Source organism: Pristiophorus japonicus, chromosome 8 (genome assembly GCF_044704955.1).
Source record: "Pristiophorus japonicus isolate sPriJap1 chromosome 8, sPriJap1.hap1, whole genome shotgun sequence".
Taxonomy (NCBI): domain Eukaryota; kingdom Metazoa; phylum Chordata; class Chondrichthyes; family Pristiophoridae; genus Pristiophorus; species Pristiophorus japonicus.
The window spans coordinates 70,589,076-70,605,242 of record NC_091984.1 but is presented as its reverse complement, the minus strand read 5'-3'; the positions used below and the strand labels follow the sequence as shown (position 1 = coordinate 70,605,242).

At 46.2% G+C, this 16,167-nt stretch overlaps 1 protein-coding gene across 1 annotated transcript in view; it reads right to left on the bottom strand.

Moving 5' to 3' along the window:
- LOC139268098 (metalloprotease TIKI2-like) overlaps positions 1-16,167 on the bottom strand; it is a 184,360-nt gene that overhangs the window by 69,681 nt on the left and 98,512 nt on the right. The window contains exon 2 of the mRNA XM_070886111.1: positions 3,892-3,982. Coding sequence (XP_070742212.1) covers positions 3,892-3,982 — 91 coding nt within the window. The remainder of the gene's footprint in view (positions 1-3,891; positions 3,983-16,167) is intronic.

Below are 16,167 nucleotides of genomic sequence, written 5' to 3'. Positions count from 1 at the left end.
ATGCATGGCAGATGAAGTATAATGTGGATAAATGTGAGGTTATCCACTTTGGTGGTAAAAACAGAGAGACAGACTGAATGGTGACAGATTAGGAAAAGGGGAGGTGCAAAGAGACCTGGGTGTCATGGTACATCAGTCATTGAAGGTTGGCATGCAGGTGCAGCAGGCGGTTAAGAAAGCAAATGGCATGTTGGCCTTCATAGCAAGGGGATTTGAGTACAGGGGCAGGGAGGTGTTGCTACAGTTGTACAGGGCATTGGTGAGGCCACACCTGGAGTATTGTGTACAGTTTTGGTCTCCTAACCTGAGGAAGGACATTCTTGCTATTGAGGGAGTGCAGCGAAGGTTCACCAGACTGATTCCCGGGATGGCGGGACTGACCTATCAAGAAAGACTGGATCAACTGGGCTTGTATTCACTGGAGTTCAGAAGAATGAGAGGGGACCTCATAGAAACATTTAAAATTCTGACGGGGTTAGACAGGTTAGATGCAGGAAGAATGTTCCCAATGTTGGGGAAGTCCAGAACCAGAGGTCATGATCTAAGGATAAGGGGTAAGCCATTTAGGACCGAGATGCGGAGGAACTTCTTCACCCAGAGAGTGGTGAACCTGTGGAATTCTCTACCACAGAAAGTTGTTGAGGCCAATTCACTAAATATATTCAAAAAGGAGTTAGATGAGGTCCTTACTACTAGGGGGATCAAGGGGTATGGCGAGAAAGCAGGAATGGGGTACTGAAGTTGAATGTTCAGCCATGAACTCATTGAATAGCGGTGCAGGCTAGAAGGGCCGAATGGCCTACTCCTGCACCTATTTTCTATGTTTCTATGTTTCTAATACCTGCATTGCCCCTCTCTCTTCTGAAGAGACATGAAGTATTCATTAAGAACCATGCCCACGTCTTCCATCTCAACACACAGATTACCCTTTTGGTCACTAATAGGCCCTGCTCTCTTTATTTATCCTCTGGTTCTTTATGTATTTATAAAACAACTTTGGGTTTTTCTTGATTTTACTTGCCAATATTTTTTCATGCCCTTTCTTTGCTTTTCTAATTTACTTTTTAATTTCACCCCTGCACTCTCTCTAGGCTTTCTGCAATATTTAGCTCTCGGTATCTGTCCTAAACATTTTGCCTTATCCTACCCTGTACACTCCTCAACATCAAGGCGGCTCTAGATTTGGGAGTCCCACCCTTTTTCTTTGCTCTGAACCCTCCCTATCTCCTCCTTGAATGCCTCCCATTGCTCTGACACTGATTTACCTTCAATGAGCTGTTTCCAGTCAACTTTTGCTAAATCGCATCTCAGCTTAGTAAAATTGGCCTTTCCCCAATTGAGAACGTTTACTCCTGCTCGATCTTTGTCCATTTCCATAACTACACTAAATCTAACTAAATTATGATCACTACCATGAAAATGCTCTCCCACTGATACCCTTCCACCCGCCCAGCTTCATTTCCTAAAACCAAGTCCAAGTCCTCTCTCTTGTTGGGCTTGCTACAACTATTTTAAATTAACAGATTTAGCCGAGGACACTATTAAAGGGACACTAGAACCCACAAATTAACAATAAAACTTTAAGGGAACTTAGCAGATCAAATTAAAATTTGGTTCCCAGAGGTGATGATGCACTCCAGTCCCTCCAGTGCCCACCTCTTGCAAAAGGCCATGAGCGTACCGGTGGACACCGCATGACAACAGCTCTATAACTATTTTAGCAGAACATTAAATCAAGTGCCCCCTTTTGGCAAGGACACTAGAACCATCAAATTAACAAATTAAATTTTTATGGAAACTTAGACCAAATAAAAATTTGGTTGCCGGGGGTGATGATGCACTCCAGTCCCTCCGGTGCCCACGTCTTGCGAGCGTACCGGTGGACACCACATGCTCCATCTCCAGGGACACTCTGGTGTGAATGTAGCCACGGAAGAGAGGCAGGCAGTCGGCTGAACGACGCCCTTGACTGCCCTCTGCCTGGATCTGTTAATGGCCACCTTAGCCAGGCTTGGGCTTGCTACATACTGGCTATAAAAGTTCACCTGAATGTGGTTTAAGAATTCTGCACCCTCTATAACTTTTACAATGGTTCTCGTGTGAAATGGGAGTAATGGGTTGGGGCATTTGGAAATTACGTTGGAGCCTTTAAAAAGTTCTGGTTGAAGATAGTAGCAGCAGCCTAGGGGAGCAGCAGGTAAGGAGAATAGTGCATGGCTCAAGTTGACTGTCAGCTTGCTTGACTGAATGTCTTACAACTGTTTTTGTGCCACTTTAGAACAATGTCACAGCAGTACCTGGCAGAGGCAAACAAAGAGTGCAGCAGGGCCTGACTCAGAGACTGAGCAGAGAATGTCGCAAATCCACCGAGTCTGACCTGCATGTCCTGCTGGATGAAGTAGAATAAAGGAGAAAGAGAGTGCTGGAAACCTGCCACAAAATGTCACTCGTAGTGGGAGGTGGAAATGCACTGCAACTCTCTCACCCCCAGGACTGCAGACCAGTTCCAGAGAAAACTCAATGACCTGACCAGAGCAGGCAAGGCAGCACATCTGCCACTCCCTCTTTTCTTCCTTGGCACGCTGGACACCAGCGCACTCTACACCCTCAAAAAATAATAGCTGTATAACTAACCCTTCACAATGTACTAGTTAAGAGGGGCTCTGACCCAGGATCTTAGGCCATCCATTTTCCTCATAGCAATTACTTATATGCATAATGGTAAAATTTCTTCTTCCACTGAACAGAGTGATACAATTACACTTCTTGATTCAGCTCTCCCATTCCACTTAGCACACAATCCTCAGTTGTTAGCTTTCACATCATTTAATCAATCTTGTTGCAAGGGAAGTGGTGCACAATGGCCATGAGAGGCAGGCCACTAGAAGGGGTAACCGCAACCTGAAACACGTGACACTCTACGAGGAACAGGCCATGGAACTCATGGGGAAGCACTCTACTTTTGGGAGATGGCAAGGTCGGGGGCATAATACTAGTACCAGGTTAGTGACTGAACACCAACACAGTTCCCCCTGTAAAGAAAGAAAGACTTGGATTTATATAGTGCCTTTCACGACCACCGGATGTCTCAAAGCGCTTAACAGCCAATGAAGTACTTTTGGAGTGCAGTCACTGTTGTAAAGCACCACACTGAACTCAAGCATCAATCCCTTTCTCAGTCCCTTTAATCCCAAGTGGGGTAATGCTCATTCATTTTTATCTTGTACCCTGCTTTTCTGCAGATCAAAGAAAGAGACCTCCTGCTACATGTTCCTCTGGCCCTATTCCCTTCAACCCATCCACTGTATCACTTTGTTCTTCAATCCCATTCATCAGGTCAGATATTTGCACCCAGGAAGACTTTCATGGTGTTAGTAAGGAAGTAGCACTGGATGATTCACAGAACACGAGTCAGTCAGAGGAGTGGGTCAGGATGTATCACACTCCCAACAAAGGCTAAAGAGGCGTCCCATGTCTTTGGAGTCATGGGAGCCAGAACCCATGGGTACTCACGTGGACTGAAGGACATCTGAGAAACAGCACACTTACGTGCAGTGCAGGCCTGGAGGTCAGTCTCCAAGGATTTCCATCGACTGCCAGCTGTGACTCTTGAGTCTATGGCTCTCATTTGTGGCAACGTCGGGGAAGCTTTTACTTCGATGCAGACACCAATGAAGCGTGGGCTGCTTGACTGGAATCTGCAGCCCACCCCCACCTAAAGAGACCTGGGACCAGTTGGTGTTTCCACCTCCACAGAAGCATAAACCGCAGCTCTGGTGGCAGAAAACCGGCATAAACTGCTTCCACTCCTTTCTCTACCAAAAAATGACTTGCCCTGGTTATACACTGAAACTGTACTGCAGACAACATGGAATTGTACAATACACTTACAGTTCAAATGGCTGTCCTGCAGGGGTGTGCTCAACTTCATATCCTCCCTGTCTTAAGACATCAATCACAGTGTTGTTGCCAAGGAAATGACCTGCAATAGAAGATACAGTTTTGTTTATACTGTGCTGCTAGAGTCATCACACAGGATCAATTTATGTTCCCTGATAACCCAAAAAGCCTTCACAGTTTGCATCGATTAGAGATACATTATTACTAAAACATTATTATTGTGTCTGGCAGCATTTCAAAATGCTACTGTAGGAATGCTTTGTCTGTTCATATTGAGTTATGAGTGTTGAAAGCAATAAGAGAATACATTTCCACATTCGAAGTTTAACATGTCAATGTGCAGAACCACTTTCATGTTGATTACTGTAATGTCAGGTCATAGGTAGGGCTAGTGGAAGCTCTTTGCTTACTAGGAACTCATAAAATCCACAATAGATGTAGCGATTCTTTCATACTCAGTATTGTGTCTTAGGTTGGTTTGAAGCTGTTTTAGTTTTGCAATTAACTCCGAACTGGTACAGGTATAGTATAAATCGGGTGCTAAGGCTCTGAAATGACTCCCTCTCCAAGGAGTAAACTTCGATTTACTCTGGTATCAGTTCACACCCTAATGTTTGCACTATAACTTACAGCATTGGTATGAAGTAAAACCCTGATGTGACATTTGCTGTGTAAATGCACCCTTAATCAGATTTACAAATAGGGGTTCAGAAACAGCAGAACTTTAAAAATACAATTATAGCACTTATGTATCTACAATGTAAGAGTGGTTGCTCGAGAATTTCCTTGAACAGAGTTACAGTGCTGTTGCCGTTTAAAGCATGTGTTGCACCTGTCAGTGGCCTCGAGAGTTTCCTGGATCTGCTCATTTGCATTTCCATTGGTGAAGGCATTGGTGTAAACATATATAAAGTAGCTGAACTATCTAGAAACTTTGGTGCCACCTTTAAAAAGTCAGTTTGGCCTGCACCCTTTAGCAGCAGACTGGGGGACAAACAGATAAGAGAGAAACAGTGTTTGGCTCTTTCACTTCACTTTCTGATAACTTCACTGCCTGTCATCGGAATATTTTTATTCCACTTGTACAAAATTATGACCACTCAAGCACTATCTGTATCCAAAGGGCAGGAGACACAGCAACAAGCCAGAGATGAAGAATACACAACTTCACTTATTCAGACCACCAAACCCACCTGGAACAAACTTGAATTTATTAAGCGCCTTTCACAATCTCAGGACATTCCAATGTGCTTTACAACCAACAAAGTCATTTTTGAAGTATAGTCAGTGTTACAATGTAGGACAACGCGGCAGCCATTTTGCACACAGCAAGGTCCCACAAATAGCAATGTGATAATGACCAGATATCTGTTTCAGTGATGTTGGTTGAGGGAAAAATATTGGCCAGGACACCGGGAGAACTCCCCTGCTCTTCTTCAAACAATGTCATTGAATCTTTTACGTCCACCTAAGAGAGCAGTCGGGACCACAGTTTAACGTCTCATCTGAAATGTGGCACCTTTGAGAGTGCAGCACTCCCTCAGTACTGTACTGAAGTGTCAGCCTGGATTATGTGCCGACACTGGAGTGTGATTTGAACCGCCGACTTTCTGACTCAGAGGTGAGAGTGTTACTCACTGAGCCCAGGCTGACACCTGTAGCCGATTGAAGGCAGGTCAAACAGATCCCTGTGTGTGGGTGCCACCCTCACCCAGAAATATCACTTGTGCCACCTGGCAGGAGCTGGCCCTGGCCCTGGCAGTCAAGTCCCTCACTCCCATGACAATGCCACAAGAAATGCCACATCCTCAACAGAGCAGGCAAGTTAACACACTGCACACTTCTCCCTTTTCTTCCTTCCCCACCCGGAGCACCAGCTGACTCTTCACCCTCATAAAGCAACACTTGAATAACTAACCCTTCACAATGCTCTCTGGTTAATGGTGGCTCCAACATGGCATCTTGCCCTATTGTCTACTCAGCTCACTTCACAGCAATTACTTACATACATAAAACCCCGCCCTCCATTTGAACAGCCTCAAGCCCCACCTCTCACGTCATCTTTGCCCTAGCACTTGGTGTACTTCTCAACTGTGAACTTTGCCCTCATTCACTTTATCTTCTTGTAGTACAAATTGGCACAGGCAGGGCACCTGGTGGGGGGGGGGGGGGGGGGGGCGGTTCCCCAACCTTAATATCTCAGCCCTTCAAGGAGGCCATGAAGCTCATTGGGAGACTTTCAGCTCTTTCTGTAGGAGATGGCAGGATCAATGGGATCTTTGTGGCATGAAATTACTAACTGTTGCACTGGCATGACTGCTAAGCATCAAGCAAACACAACCCCCCACCTCCCCCCATCCCATGTCTCTATCTCCTTAATCCCAAGGGGGCAATGATTATCCATTCTTAAATTCTATGCTCCTTTCCTGTAGATCCACCACAGCAACAGGTGGCACAGGAGGAGGGTGATGATAGTGAAGAGGATGATGAGGACACAGCTACCCAGGAGTCACATGTGCATGATACTGCCAACTCTCAGGACAGCAGCACATACCAGGCCTCCAGCCAGCCCCCTAGTAGCACTACACCAGTGGAATGGAGGAGCACGACAGCAAACTGACATGAGATGAGGGACACCTCCGTCCCACAAGCCTTTTGTAGCATGAGCAGCCAACCAGCTCCTGCAATTCAGGTCTTCAGATGGCACCTAAAAGAAACAGGAGATTTGGTACCCATTGGAAAAGCCCTGATTTTGGGCAGGGGATTGGGGGGGGTTGAAAACCTGCTGGTGGTCTGACTCTTTGAGAAACATCTGCATGTGCAAAGAAAATGTACCAACAGAATTCTGAATTTAAAGACCACTAGCCCCTTCTGTTGTAGAAACTCTTCCCTTTCGCCTTGAACAGCTGCTGCTCCTCATGGAATTCAGTGTAACTTTCCTCGGGGACAGCAGCGCTCCAATCCCAGGAAACTCAGTGCTGCTCTACCATGGACTCTCACTTCGACATTTCAAGTGAAGCCCGTGACGACTCGATAGGTGGCTAGCGGGTGAGCTGCTGAACCACGGGGAGACTTGGGGCAAGAAGCCCTTTAAAAAGCAAAATAGTTCTGTTTTTCCCCTGTGCTGTTTCTGTACATTTAGTGCACCGGAAATGGAGAGAAAATTCGCCCCAAAGATCTCAAAGGTCTACTCGAGTCAAGCATGCTCAGAACCATAATATCTTCAGCATATGCCAAAATGGATTTAGATGAATTGAGTATCTCAGACTTTATGACATCTATGGTATCTATGGTATGGTATCTAATCCCTGGATTAGATACCATACATGATTCAGTAATAGATATATTTCTGTAAAGGAATGATTCAGCTGGGACCACTGTTTTAAACACTAATAAAAAAAATCTTGTAGGATTGCTGGACTGTGTTACGTTCCTATTCCTGTTTGTTAGACAGTGACTCTTGCTAGAAAGTGAGTGTGTGTGAATGGTGGCTGAGGGCAGGATGCAGCTCAACGCCGATGCCCACCATAGTTAAATAGTCTGACAACATTCACTGCCAAGGCTCACACATGAAGAACGGCTACTCGTGCCAGGTATGAGGACTGCCATTACCTATACATTCACTCATACATCAGCACCTTCACGTGAAGAAGAGGGATAATTAGAGGCAAAAATAATTGAAGCTGTGAAAACATACCAATGTGAAATTCAGCTCTTCATTGTTTTTTATCGAGTGGGATGGATGTTGGTCATAATGGGGGCAGAAGTGGGGATGGGACGGAGTCTCCGCTGCTGTCAGTCATCAGCGCCGGGCTGGTGACTTCATCGTGCAGGTGCGTCACAGCATCTCTCCTCTTCAGTTAAAGGGGGCCACTGCGAACTCTGCGTTTATTTTAGTTCGGTCTTCTGGGCCACCAAGGAGGGTTTCGGCCGGGCCAGCGGCCTGGCATCCAAGATGGGGTGTCCGGCTGCCTGTTGGTGGCCCGGCCGAACCCAGGGGCATATTTGTTGGGCTGACCTGGCAGTCGGCCGACACAAAAAAATAAGTTGCTGGCCATGGCGGTGCGCCCTCCCCTTTAATGGCGACTGCACCATCATTTCAAATACAGTGCACCGACAGAACAAGCTGTCGGTGATACCGGCCAGCAGCCGGAAGACGTTCTCAGCTGAATTTCGCTTCCGGAGTGGGACTTAGGCGGCTTCGGCAGCAGCGGGGCGGAAGTGGGTGGATATGGTCACCACCGGCAAAACGCTTGAGGGCAGTTGCGCGAACGGCGGCCATTCCGCGACGAGCCCTGGCCGCCGCTTTCTGGCAGCCAGAGGCCTTAACAGAAGGGGCAAGTTCAACCCCTATATCTCCTGAAGTAAAACGTAGCTTCTGTTAGCTTTTCTCACAATCTTATCAATCTGAGCTGCTCCCTTTAATGTTCCATGAACATGTACCCCCAAATCTCCTTGTTCTTCTACAGCATTGTGTCAACTTCCATTTAAAGTATTATTGCTGTTATTTTATTTTAACCAAAATGCATCACCTCACATCTGAATTCCATTGAATTCCATTTGCCTCTTTTTAAGCCATTCCCCCATCTTACCAATATCCCTTTCCAGTTTCCTTTTTAGCACTAATTTTAGCATTGATATATACAGTGAACAGCAGTGGCCCCAGAACTGAACCCCGTGGGATACCCGAGGTAATCTGAGCTCCCCACTGTTTGGATTTTCAAGTCTGCGTCCCACTCTCACCTCTCTGTCTTTGGCTTTCTACATTGTTCCAGTGAAGCTCAATGTAAGCTCGAATAACAGCACCTCATCTTTCCTATGCGCACTTTCCATCCCCCTAGCCGTAACATTTGCTTTAACAACTTGAGACCTCAACTAAAACTCCCATTCTCTTTCAATGCAGGATGGATGTGCTGATGTTTCTGGTGATGGGGAGGGCAGTGGGTTCATATTTTGGGTGGGCACCTCCAGTAGGAACACTACAGGGGTGAAATTGGCCCTTTTTATAGCCCCGTTAGTTCCTCCGGGGGGCACTAAAGGGGCGCAATGGCATTTTCACCCGGAGGAGGGGGTGCTACCACCTCCCGGGAAATTGCCCCGGAGGTTTGGCAAGCACTGTCCTGGCAGCGCCATGCCCCGTGATTAGCTCCCTAGGCCGTTGCGCAACCGGTGATGGCATCATCGCCATGCACGCTGACCCCTCGCCACCCCATGCTGACCCCTTAATGCCCTGCTTGAGAAATTGCCCCATGGGCCATGAGGCTGGCATGGGCAGATGTCAATGCCAGCTTCACGGGTTACGAAGCTGGCGGACAACCGCCTCCATGGCATCCCTTAAAGAGGAGGTCTTTAGTGCCCCGGTCCGCAATCTTTATTTGTCGGCTGACTCTTGGGTCAGCCCGACAATGGTGGCCCTCACGTCGACTGTTTTGGGTGCCGGGCTGTTGGCCCAGTGACGGCCACCAAAGGGCCTGCAGAGTGCGCAGCAGCCCTCCCCTTTAATGGAAGGGGAGGGGCATTGTAGCACATCACCGTTACGTGGAGAATCTGCGTAGCGCTGGCCTGCTCCACACGAGCGAGACTCAGCAGTCGCTACCGCCCCAGGAGCGCTCCTCAAAGGAAGCGATGTGCCGGAGACAGCGCGCCGCTTCCTTCAAGGGATGTACGGCCCAATTCTGTGTCGGAGGCGGGATTTCTGGACCGAGCGTATGAAGGCCCTGCCCCGGAGGATTACCGCCCCCAATCGGGTGAAGGAAAATTTCTATTGAGGTGATCTTCAACCTTGGTGTCAACCTGCCTCCTTCCTTCTTCTTCCACCAGACACTTGGGCCAGTGGAGCCTCCCCGTGCTCTCAGTTCTTCATGCTTCCTTATCTACCTCAGTCCCTTTAGCTATTCACACACTCTCTGCTTCTCGTATTGAGGGGCCGATATTCCCCTGTTCTGCACCTCCCGTTAGTGCCTCAGGGCTCCTAACAGGGAGCAAAACTGTTTTGGCCTTGCGCGGTGACCCCTTTCCGCCCTGCGGCAGAAATTGCCCAGCGCCCCACTTAGTGCTGATGCTTTCCAACACCTTTCCCCTTCTGTTAAATGGGAGGTGCACTGTGCCACGTGCCGCCGTCTTTGTTTTCTCCCAACTCATCGGTCGGGCCATTCGCCGCTCCTTGCCTGGGGTCCGGCCCGCCATCGTGCAGCCTGGCACTCCGTCCTGATGCCGGGCTTGGCCACGGCACCCCTTAGCCTTCGTGGTCCAGTGGGGGCATTCAAATGGCTGCAGAGTTCGTAGCGTCCCTTCCCTTTAACGGAAGGGGAGAGGCGGTGAAATGCGTCAGCGTTACACGGAGAAGCCCCGCCCGAGTAGCGCTGTCCCAAAGGGAAGTGGAGCGCGCGACATTGCGTGAGGCGCAGGAAGTCCCGCCTCGCCTCAGTTACCGAACCCAAACAGGGCGCAAGCAAACTTCGCCCCCCCGTTTTTTATTTCTTCGATTCTTCTATTATATCTCCGACTAATATCACATCTGCCATTTCGTCCTCCATCCAAGCTCTTCACATCATTCTATCTGTTTTCCTCTGTGTTTGTGTTCTTTTTTTCCCCAACCCCACTTCGCTTGTTGTGCTCCTTTTTAAATGCTGTGCATCTGTTATATCTCGTAGTCCCGAGGAAGGGTTTAAGACCTGAAACGTGGACTGCTAGCTTTCCACAGATGTCCCTGACCTGAAGTACTTCCAGCTTTTTCTATTTTTATTTTCAGGACTATGAACCCTGGCTGATTTTCAGAGGCATTGAGACTAATTGTAAAACCTCAGTTAATGATCCTGATGAGATTAGCTAATATTCTAATTAGTTAATGCCACCTCTGAACTCTGCACTATAATAGCAGACTGCTTGTAAATAGATTATCACTGTAGTGGGCCTGCAATCTTCACTTCAGGCCCAAATTTGCCCAGGAGTTCCTCCTTTTTTTTTTGGAGCAACTTGATTTTTCTGGAGTATCTTAAAATCCCCATTCTGCACATTTAATTTGCGCCAGTGTAAGTGAGTTAGTTAGTATTTTTTTTAGTTTCGTTTTTTTTCCAAAAGGGGGCGTTACCAGCCCCTGCGCCTATTTTGGCCATTTAAGCCACTTTGGACAGCTAATAGTTGCTCCAAACTAACGTAGGTCAGCGTATGTGGCCACTTGTGGCCGCACAGAAAACCCTTGCGGAGAGTTAAGAAATCAGCGCAGGTAGCCTGAGATAGAGGGGGGAAGGGAAGCGGAGAGGACCTTACAAAGCACTAAACACCTTCACAACAACATTCAAGAAGCATAAAAACCATCAATAATAAATAATAAATAAATAAATAAAAAACAAAAAATAAAACCTAAGTCCTACCTTCATAACTTGGCCCGGGAAGTCAGCGGGCCTGCCGGTGTGAGAGTCCACTCTATTGGGGATAGGTGCGGGTGGTTGGGACGCCCGGGCGGGAGAGAGAGCACAAGGAACTGGCCACACACAACATACAGCAGGCTGGGCTCGCAGAACACGGAGGCTTCAAGGGACTGCTGACTTCTCTCTCCGAGGGACTGCTGACTTCTCCTCCGAGGGACTGCTGACTTTTCGCGTGACGCCACTTGGCCTGGGATAGGGGCGGGACATTGGGTCCCATGCTGCAGAGGAGCTACTGTGCATGCACGAAACCTCTAGTGCGCATGGGTTAAGCTGCCAGCACTCTTTTGAGCGCAGGGCCCTAGCTCCGCCCCCTAATTGAATTGCCACGCTGCACCAAGCACAAGGACAGTCGACAGAGTGGGGAGAATACGGGGATACCTTTTCGGCGCCGTTTTGAGCGTAGGAAGTCAGTGCACCTCACGTGAGTGCGCCGAAAAAAACGGAGGGCCAAATTTGGGCCCTGAGTCACCAGCAGCATATAATTTCAAAAATAGAATCTTGAGATAAATTGTGTTTAATCGATATTTCCACTTCAAAAAATGGTGAGAGTTTTTTTTTAAGCAAATGAGAAAAAATATCGGGTTGCTATTACTTCAACGACCTGATGGTACAGGCATCAGAGCCTTTTCAGTACCGGTCAATTTGCTCCCATGATAAATGTCTAACAATAACCCGCTGGCAATGATGAAGTAAAAGGTGCGAGTGTAACGGAGTGTAGTTACAGCCATTTATCCACATTTTATTGCTGTGGTGACTGTGTAGACTTGGATCATTTTTCAATCACCGGCTCAGCAGCCAATTGCTGTGCCTCGAGAGCTGCCCCGATGAGAACAGCTAACTCAGCTTAGGCCAGGCACCAACTCGGAGACATCATGGGCTGCATGGCTTTGTGCGACATCAGGAGCTATCTTTACTCACTAGTCCATGGTAAAAGTTTAGTGTGTTTTACCTGTAGAATCCTGTTGTAGTCGGGTTGTTTTTGAGCAGAGGCTGGTGGCAGCAAGCTAGTTTTAAAAAATTTACAAGATACAAAAAAAGGATGCTTCCATTTTTTAAAGAGATGATCAACCCTCACTGTGCCAGCATCAAAACTTGTTCTAGATCATATATTGGGACCATTAATAAATCTAATTAATTGAAAACAGTAGAGGAGAATGGAAGCTTTCTGTACCCTTCACTAATGAACTCTTATTAGCTCTTTCAGTTAGGTTAGGGTGCTGCTTTGACCAAATTTGTTAAACTGTCATTTCAGATAATAGCCAGATCCAGGATCCCTGGGTTTAAAGTATATGTTAAAATGATCAATAGAGTGAGGGGGGGAAAATTGTTTCAGTTCGCTGACCCAAACTAACGTGGAGAAAGATGTCCACATCTGGTCAGGCTTGATCTTAATGTGTGTTTAGAGAAACTTTGATTTCCCCCCTCACCCACTCCCCAAGCTCTGTCTTTGTTCCCAATTTAGATTAATCCAGGAACAAATCCAAAACCTATTATATTAATTTATTGTGACGGCTGGTGAAAGCTGTGGCTTAGGAAAGGTCAGTACGGCTCCCTGCCTGGGTTTGTCTATACATTTCTGATAAATGAGCACAGAACAACAGACTGGATAGCACAACGACCTGCGTCACAACTGGCTCTGCCACGTAGGGATGAATCACTTCGCTGGCTCCGGCTTTTATTGTTCTCCAGCCTGGCAGAACACAGCAGGACAAAGGACATTGAAAAATGCTCACATCAAAGGCCATTGCGCACCCCTCTTTGAAGTTGAGCTGAAACTAAGCTAGGCGATTTGTTGAGATACAACTGAAAACTGAACCACTTTTAAGGCCACACTACTTTATGCACAATTAGTTCTAAAAAGACAAACATAAACATAGTCAGGAGGTCCCTGGTTTATCACGTTCCCCACACAATGGATCAAACATATAATGCACTTACTACTAAAGCTGGGTGTAGACCTCAGACCTTGCCAGCATCTTTCCTGGCCGCTCCTCAGTGCTCATAAACGCCAAGAATGTGCATGCATCATGCTTTTCTAAAGTCCTGACAAGATTATACAACAACAGAAGAGTATAAAGAGTTTCCTATTTTTATTAAATGGAAAGGATAACTGATGATAGATTGGGGGAAAGAATTACTGGAAATGAAAAGACTTTAGTTGAATAGTCATTGAAGTGTACTGTGAATCTATCCTTGAAGTTTGAGCCATTGCAGTCAATTCAAAGCTATTCTCAAAATTCATTAGCAGGATGATGGTAATCATTAGTAAACTATTGGCTTGTGCGATTCATCAGATCTGATATCACCCTCTCTTGACACTTTGGGGTAGAATTTGGACCTCATTGTGCCCATTACACAGGCACGGTGATCGCCAATTTGTAGCGCCCGTTTCTCTCCTAAAAACGGGTCTAAAGAATATCCGGTCCTTGTACATTTAAATCTGCAGTCGATGGCAAACATGCAGCTTTCTGACTGGTGGCTGCAGATTGTAAGACTGTGTTCTGGAGGCAGGACGATTCACTGTTGTGTGGGGCCTGCGTGCTGCTGGTGGATGCAGCCACCACCACTTCAGTGAACAGTGCCAGGTACAAGTGTAAATGGGAAGAGAGGAAAGAGGATCGGTGCAGCAAAATGGCACTGAAACGTAAAACCATCTTTGGATTCTTTGTATTGCAGAATAAATTAAAATATTACTGCTTAAAAAATATGCTTAGAAATGAATAAATCATCTCTGTGGGTTCTAATTTACATTCTTTTACACACACATGCGTGCACAGCGTTCTCCCTTGATCTCATTCCGCACTCTCAACTGTTTATGCACAAGACTTTAATTCATCCAATCATAGGCTAAAAGCAAACCAATTTTTCAAACGCCAACCACTTGCAATGATGTATGTGGATTAACTGAATCACTGCTACTGCAATAACATGTCATCTGCATCCTGCTGTTGTCCCTACTGTTACTGAAGAATTGGCTAGCACAGCACCTTAAAACTAAAAGTAATTGCTCATTTAACTTGTTCAATATGCTTCCCCTGCACCCGCTCAGCAGAACAATACATAACTCAGCATGATACAGAGCCATACACAACGTTCCAGGTTCAATCCCTAGTTAGTTGGCCTCACTGTTTGCAGACCTGAGAAGGAGAAGGGAAGATCAGCCAAGGTTCCTATTCCCGATCAGTATCCAGTGACCCTTGCTGAAATTGGATGCCGGGTCCTAACTTTAAAGCCCCTTGTGGTTGAATAGCCTGCCAACACTCACATTACAGGCTCACACATGAAGAATAACGTCACTTGGTTAAGATATTGGTGCCTGCGGGACCTGTGGAACTGTAGCTTATGTGGAGGTGGGAGGGATCAAAACTGGAAATAAAATATAGTACAGTTCAAAATCAGGACAGCACACACTAGATTTTAATTATGTATTGTCTACAGTGAGGGGAATTTTGAAGTCAGTTCTTCAGTGCTTAACATGCAGGTCATTGAACACAACAACCTCAATGATACAGAGACAGTCAGGGGCAGCGTGGTAGGGAGTGTCTTCAGCCCTCACCAATATCTGCACCATCACAGCTGCAGTTCCTGTGCGATGTCAGTGTCATTTGAGTCGCAGGCCTGCTTATTCTACGCCGTTGTTTTGATTTTTTTAGTAAAAAGGGCAAATAGAAAGTAACACTGAGCCAGACAGACCTTTCGCTGTAAATTGTACATGTCAGCGATTGTATAGTTTTAAAAGAATTAAGTCCTCTGCTGCCCATAGCAGCTATGCAAGTGACGGGGAATCTGAGATTCTGAATATTTTAAAAATGCTTTGAAATGAACACATTTGTGCAGTCCTTTTGAAATACCTTGACTAACTTTTGTTCTATCAAGTGCTGGATTATATTCATCTATTTTCAGCAGCACACTTGATTTGCTTTGCTTTTTGTTACACACCGGCAGGCTGCCAGCTTTGAAAAGGATATTAAAATGCAATTCTTCTGAATAATATTAGGGACAAGAAGATGGTGGGTGCAATTCTACTGATCACGTGACAACACCAAATATAAATATAGCTCATCTCACAGAATGTGACACCGAGAAACAATCGCAAAAATGAAAACAAAAATAAAATTCTATTCTTTTTTGCCCCACAAGTTATTCAGTTTCTCTGATAAAGTGGTGTGCCAGCGAGCAATCTGGGAAAAGAGGTGGGAGACCAGGAATGCCCCTCACTGCCTCATTTGCATGCCCGTGTTTGGCATGCACCTTCTGCAGATGCAGGACAAGTTCCGACATCCCCCAGGAAAGCCCCGGATATCCTAGAGCAACATAGAAATCATGATCGCTGGGTCTGTACCCCTTTATACTGATCTTTGCCCCATAGTAATTGTCTGTTCCCTTGGGGAAAAGGTGATGAAAACCCACCCCAGTGACTTCAAGAAAGGAACGCACCAAATTGGATGAGAAAACACATATTTTTTAAAAGAACAGTTACTGAAGGACAAGTCTAAAGAGAAATAATGCACAAGGCAGTGAGATAAAGAAATGGGATTTCAATGGACAGTATTTAAGGAAAGGAAGTGTAGAGGTATAATGTGATGTGGAGATTATTGAAATATGAAATAAATTCTTTGACCAAGCTGTTCATCATCTGACCTGATATCATCTTATGTGGCTCGGAGTCAAATTTTGTTTGATAACACTCCTGTGAAACGCCTCGGGATGTTTCACTACAAGAGACACTGTGCAAAGTGTTGTTGTTGCATATCTTCCTGGCACAGATGATTCTGCGGTATTTTGCCCAAATGGCCATTCTTTCTATGTAAGCCTTGATCCTGAGCGTCATTAGGCT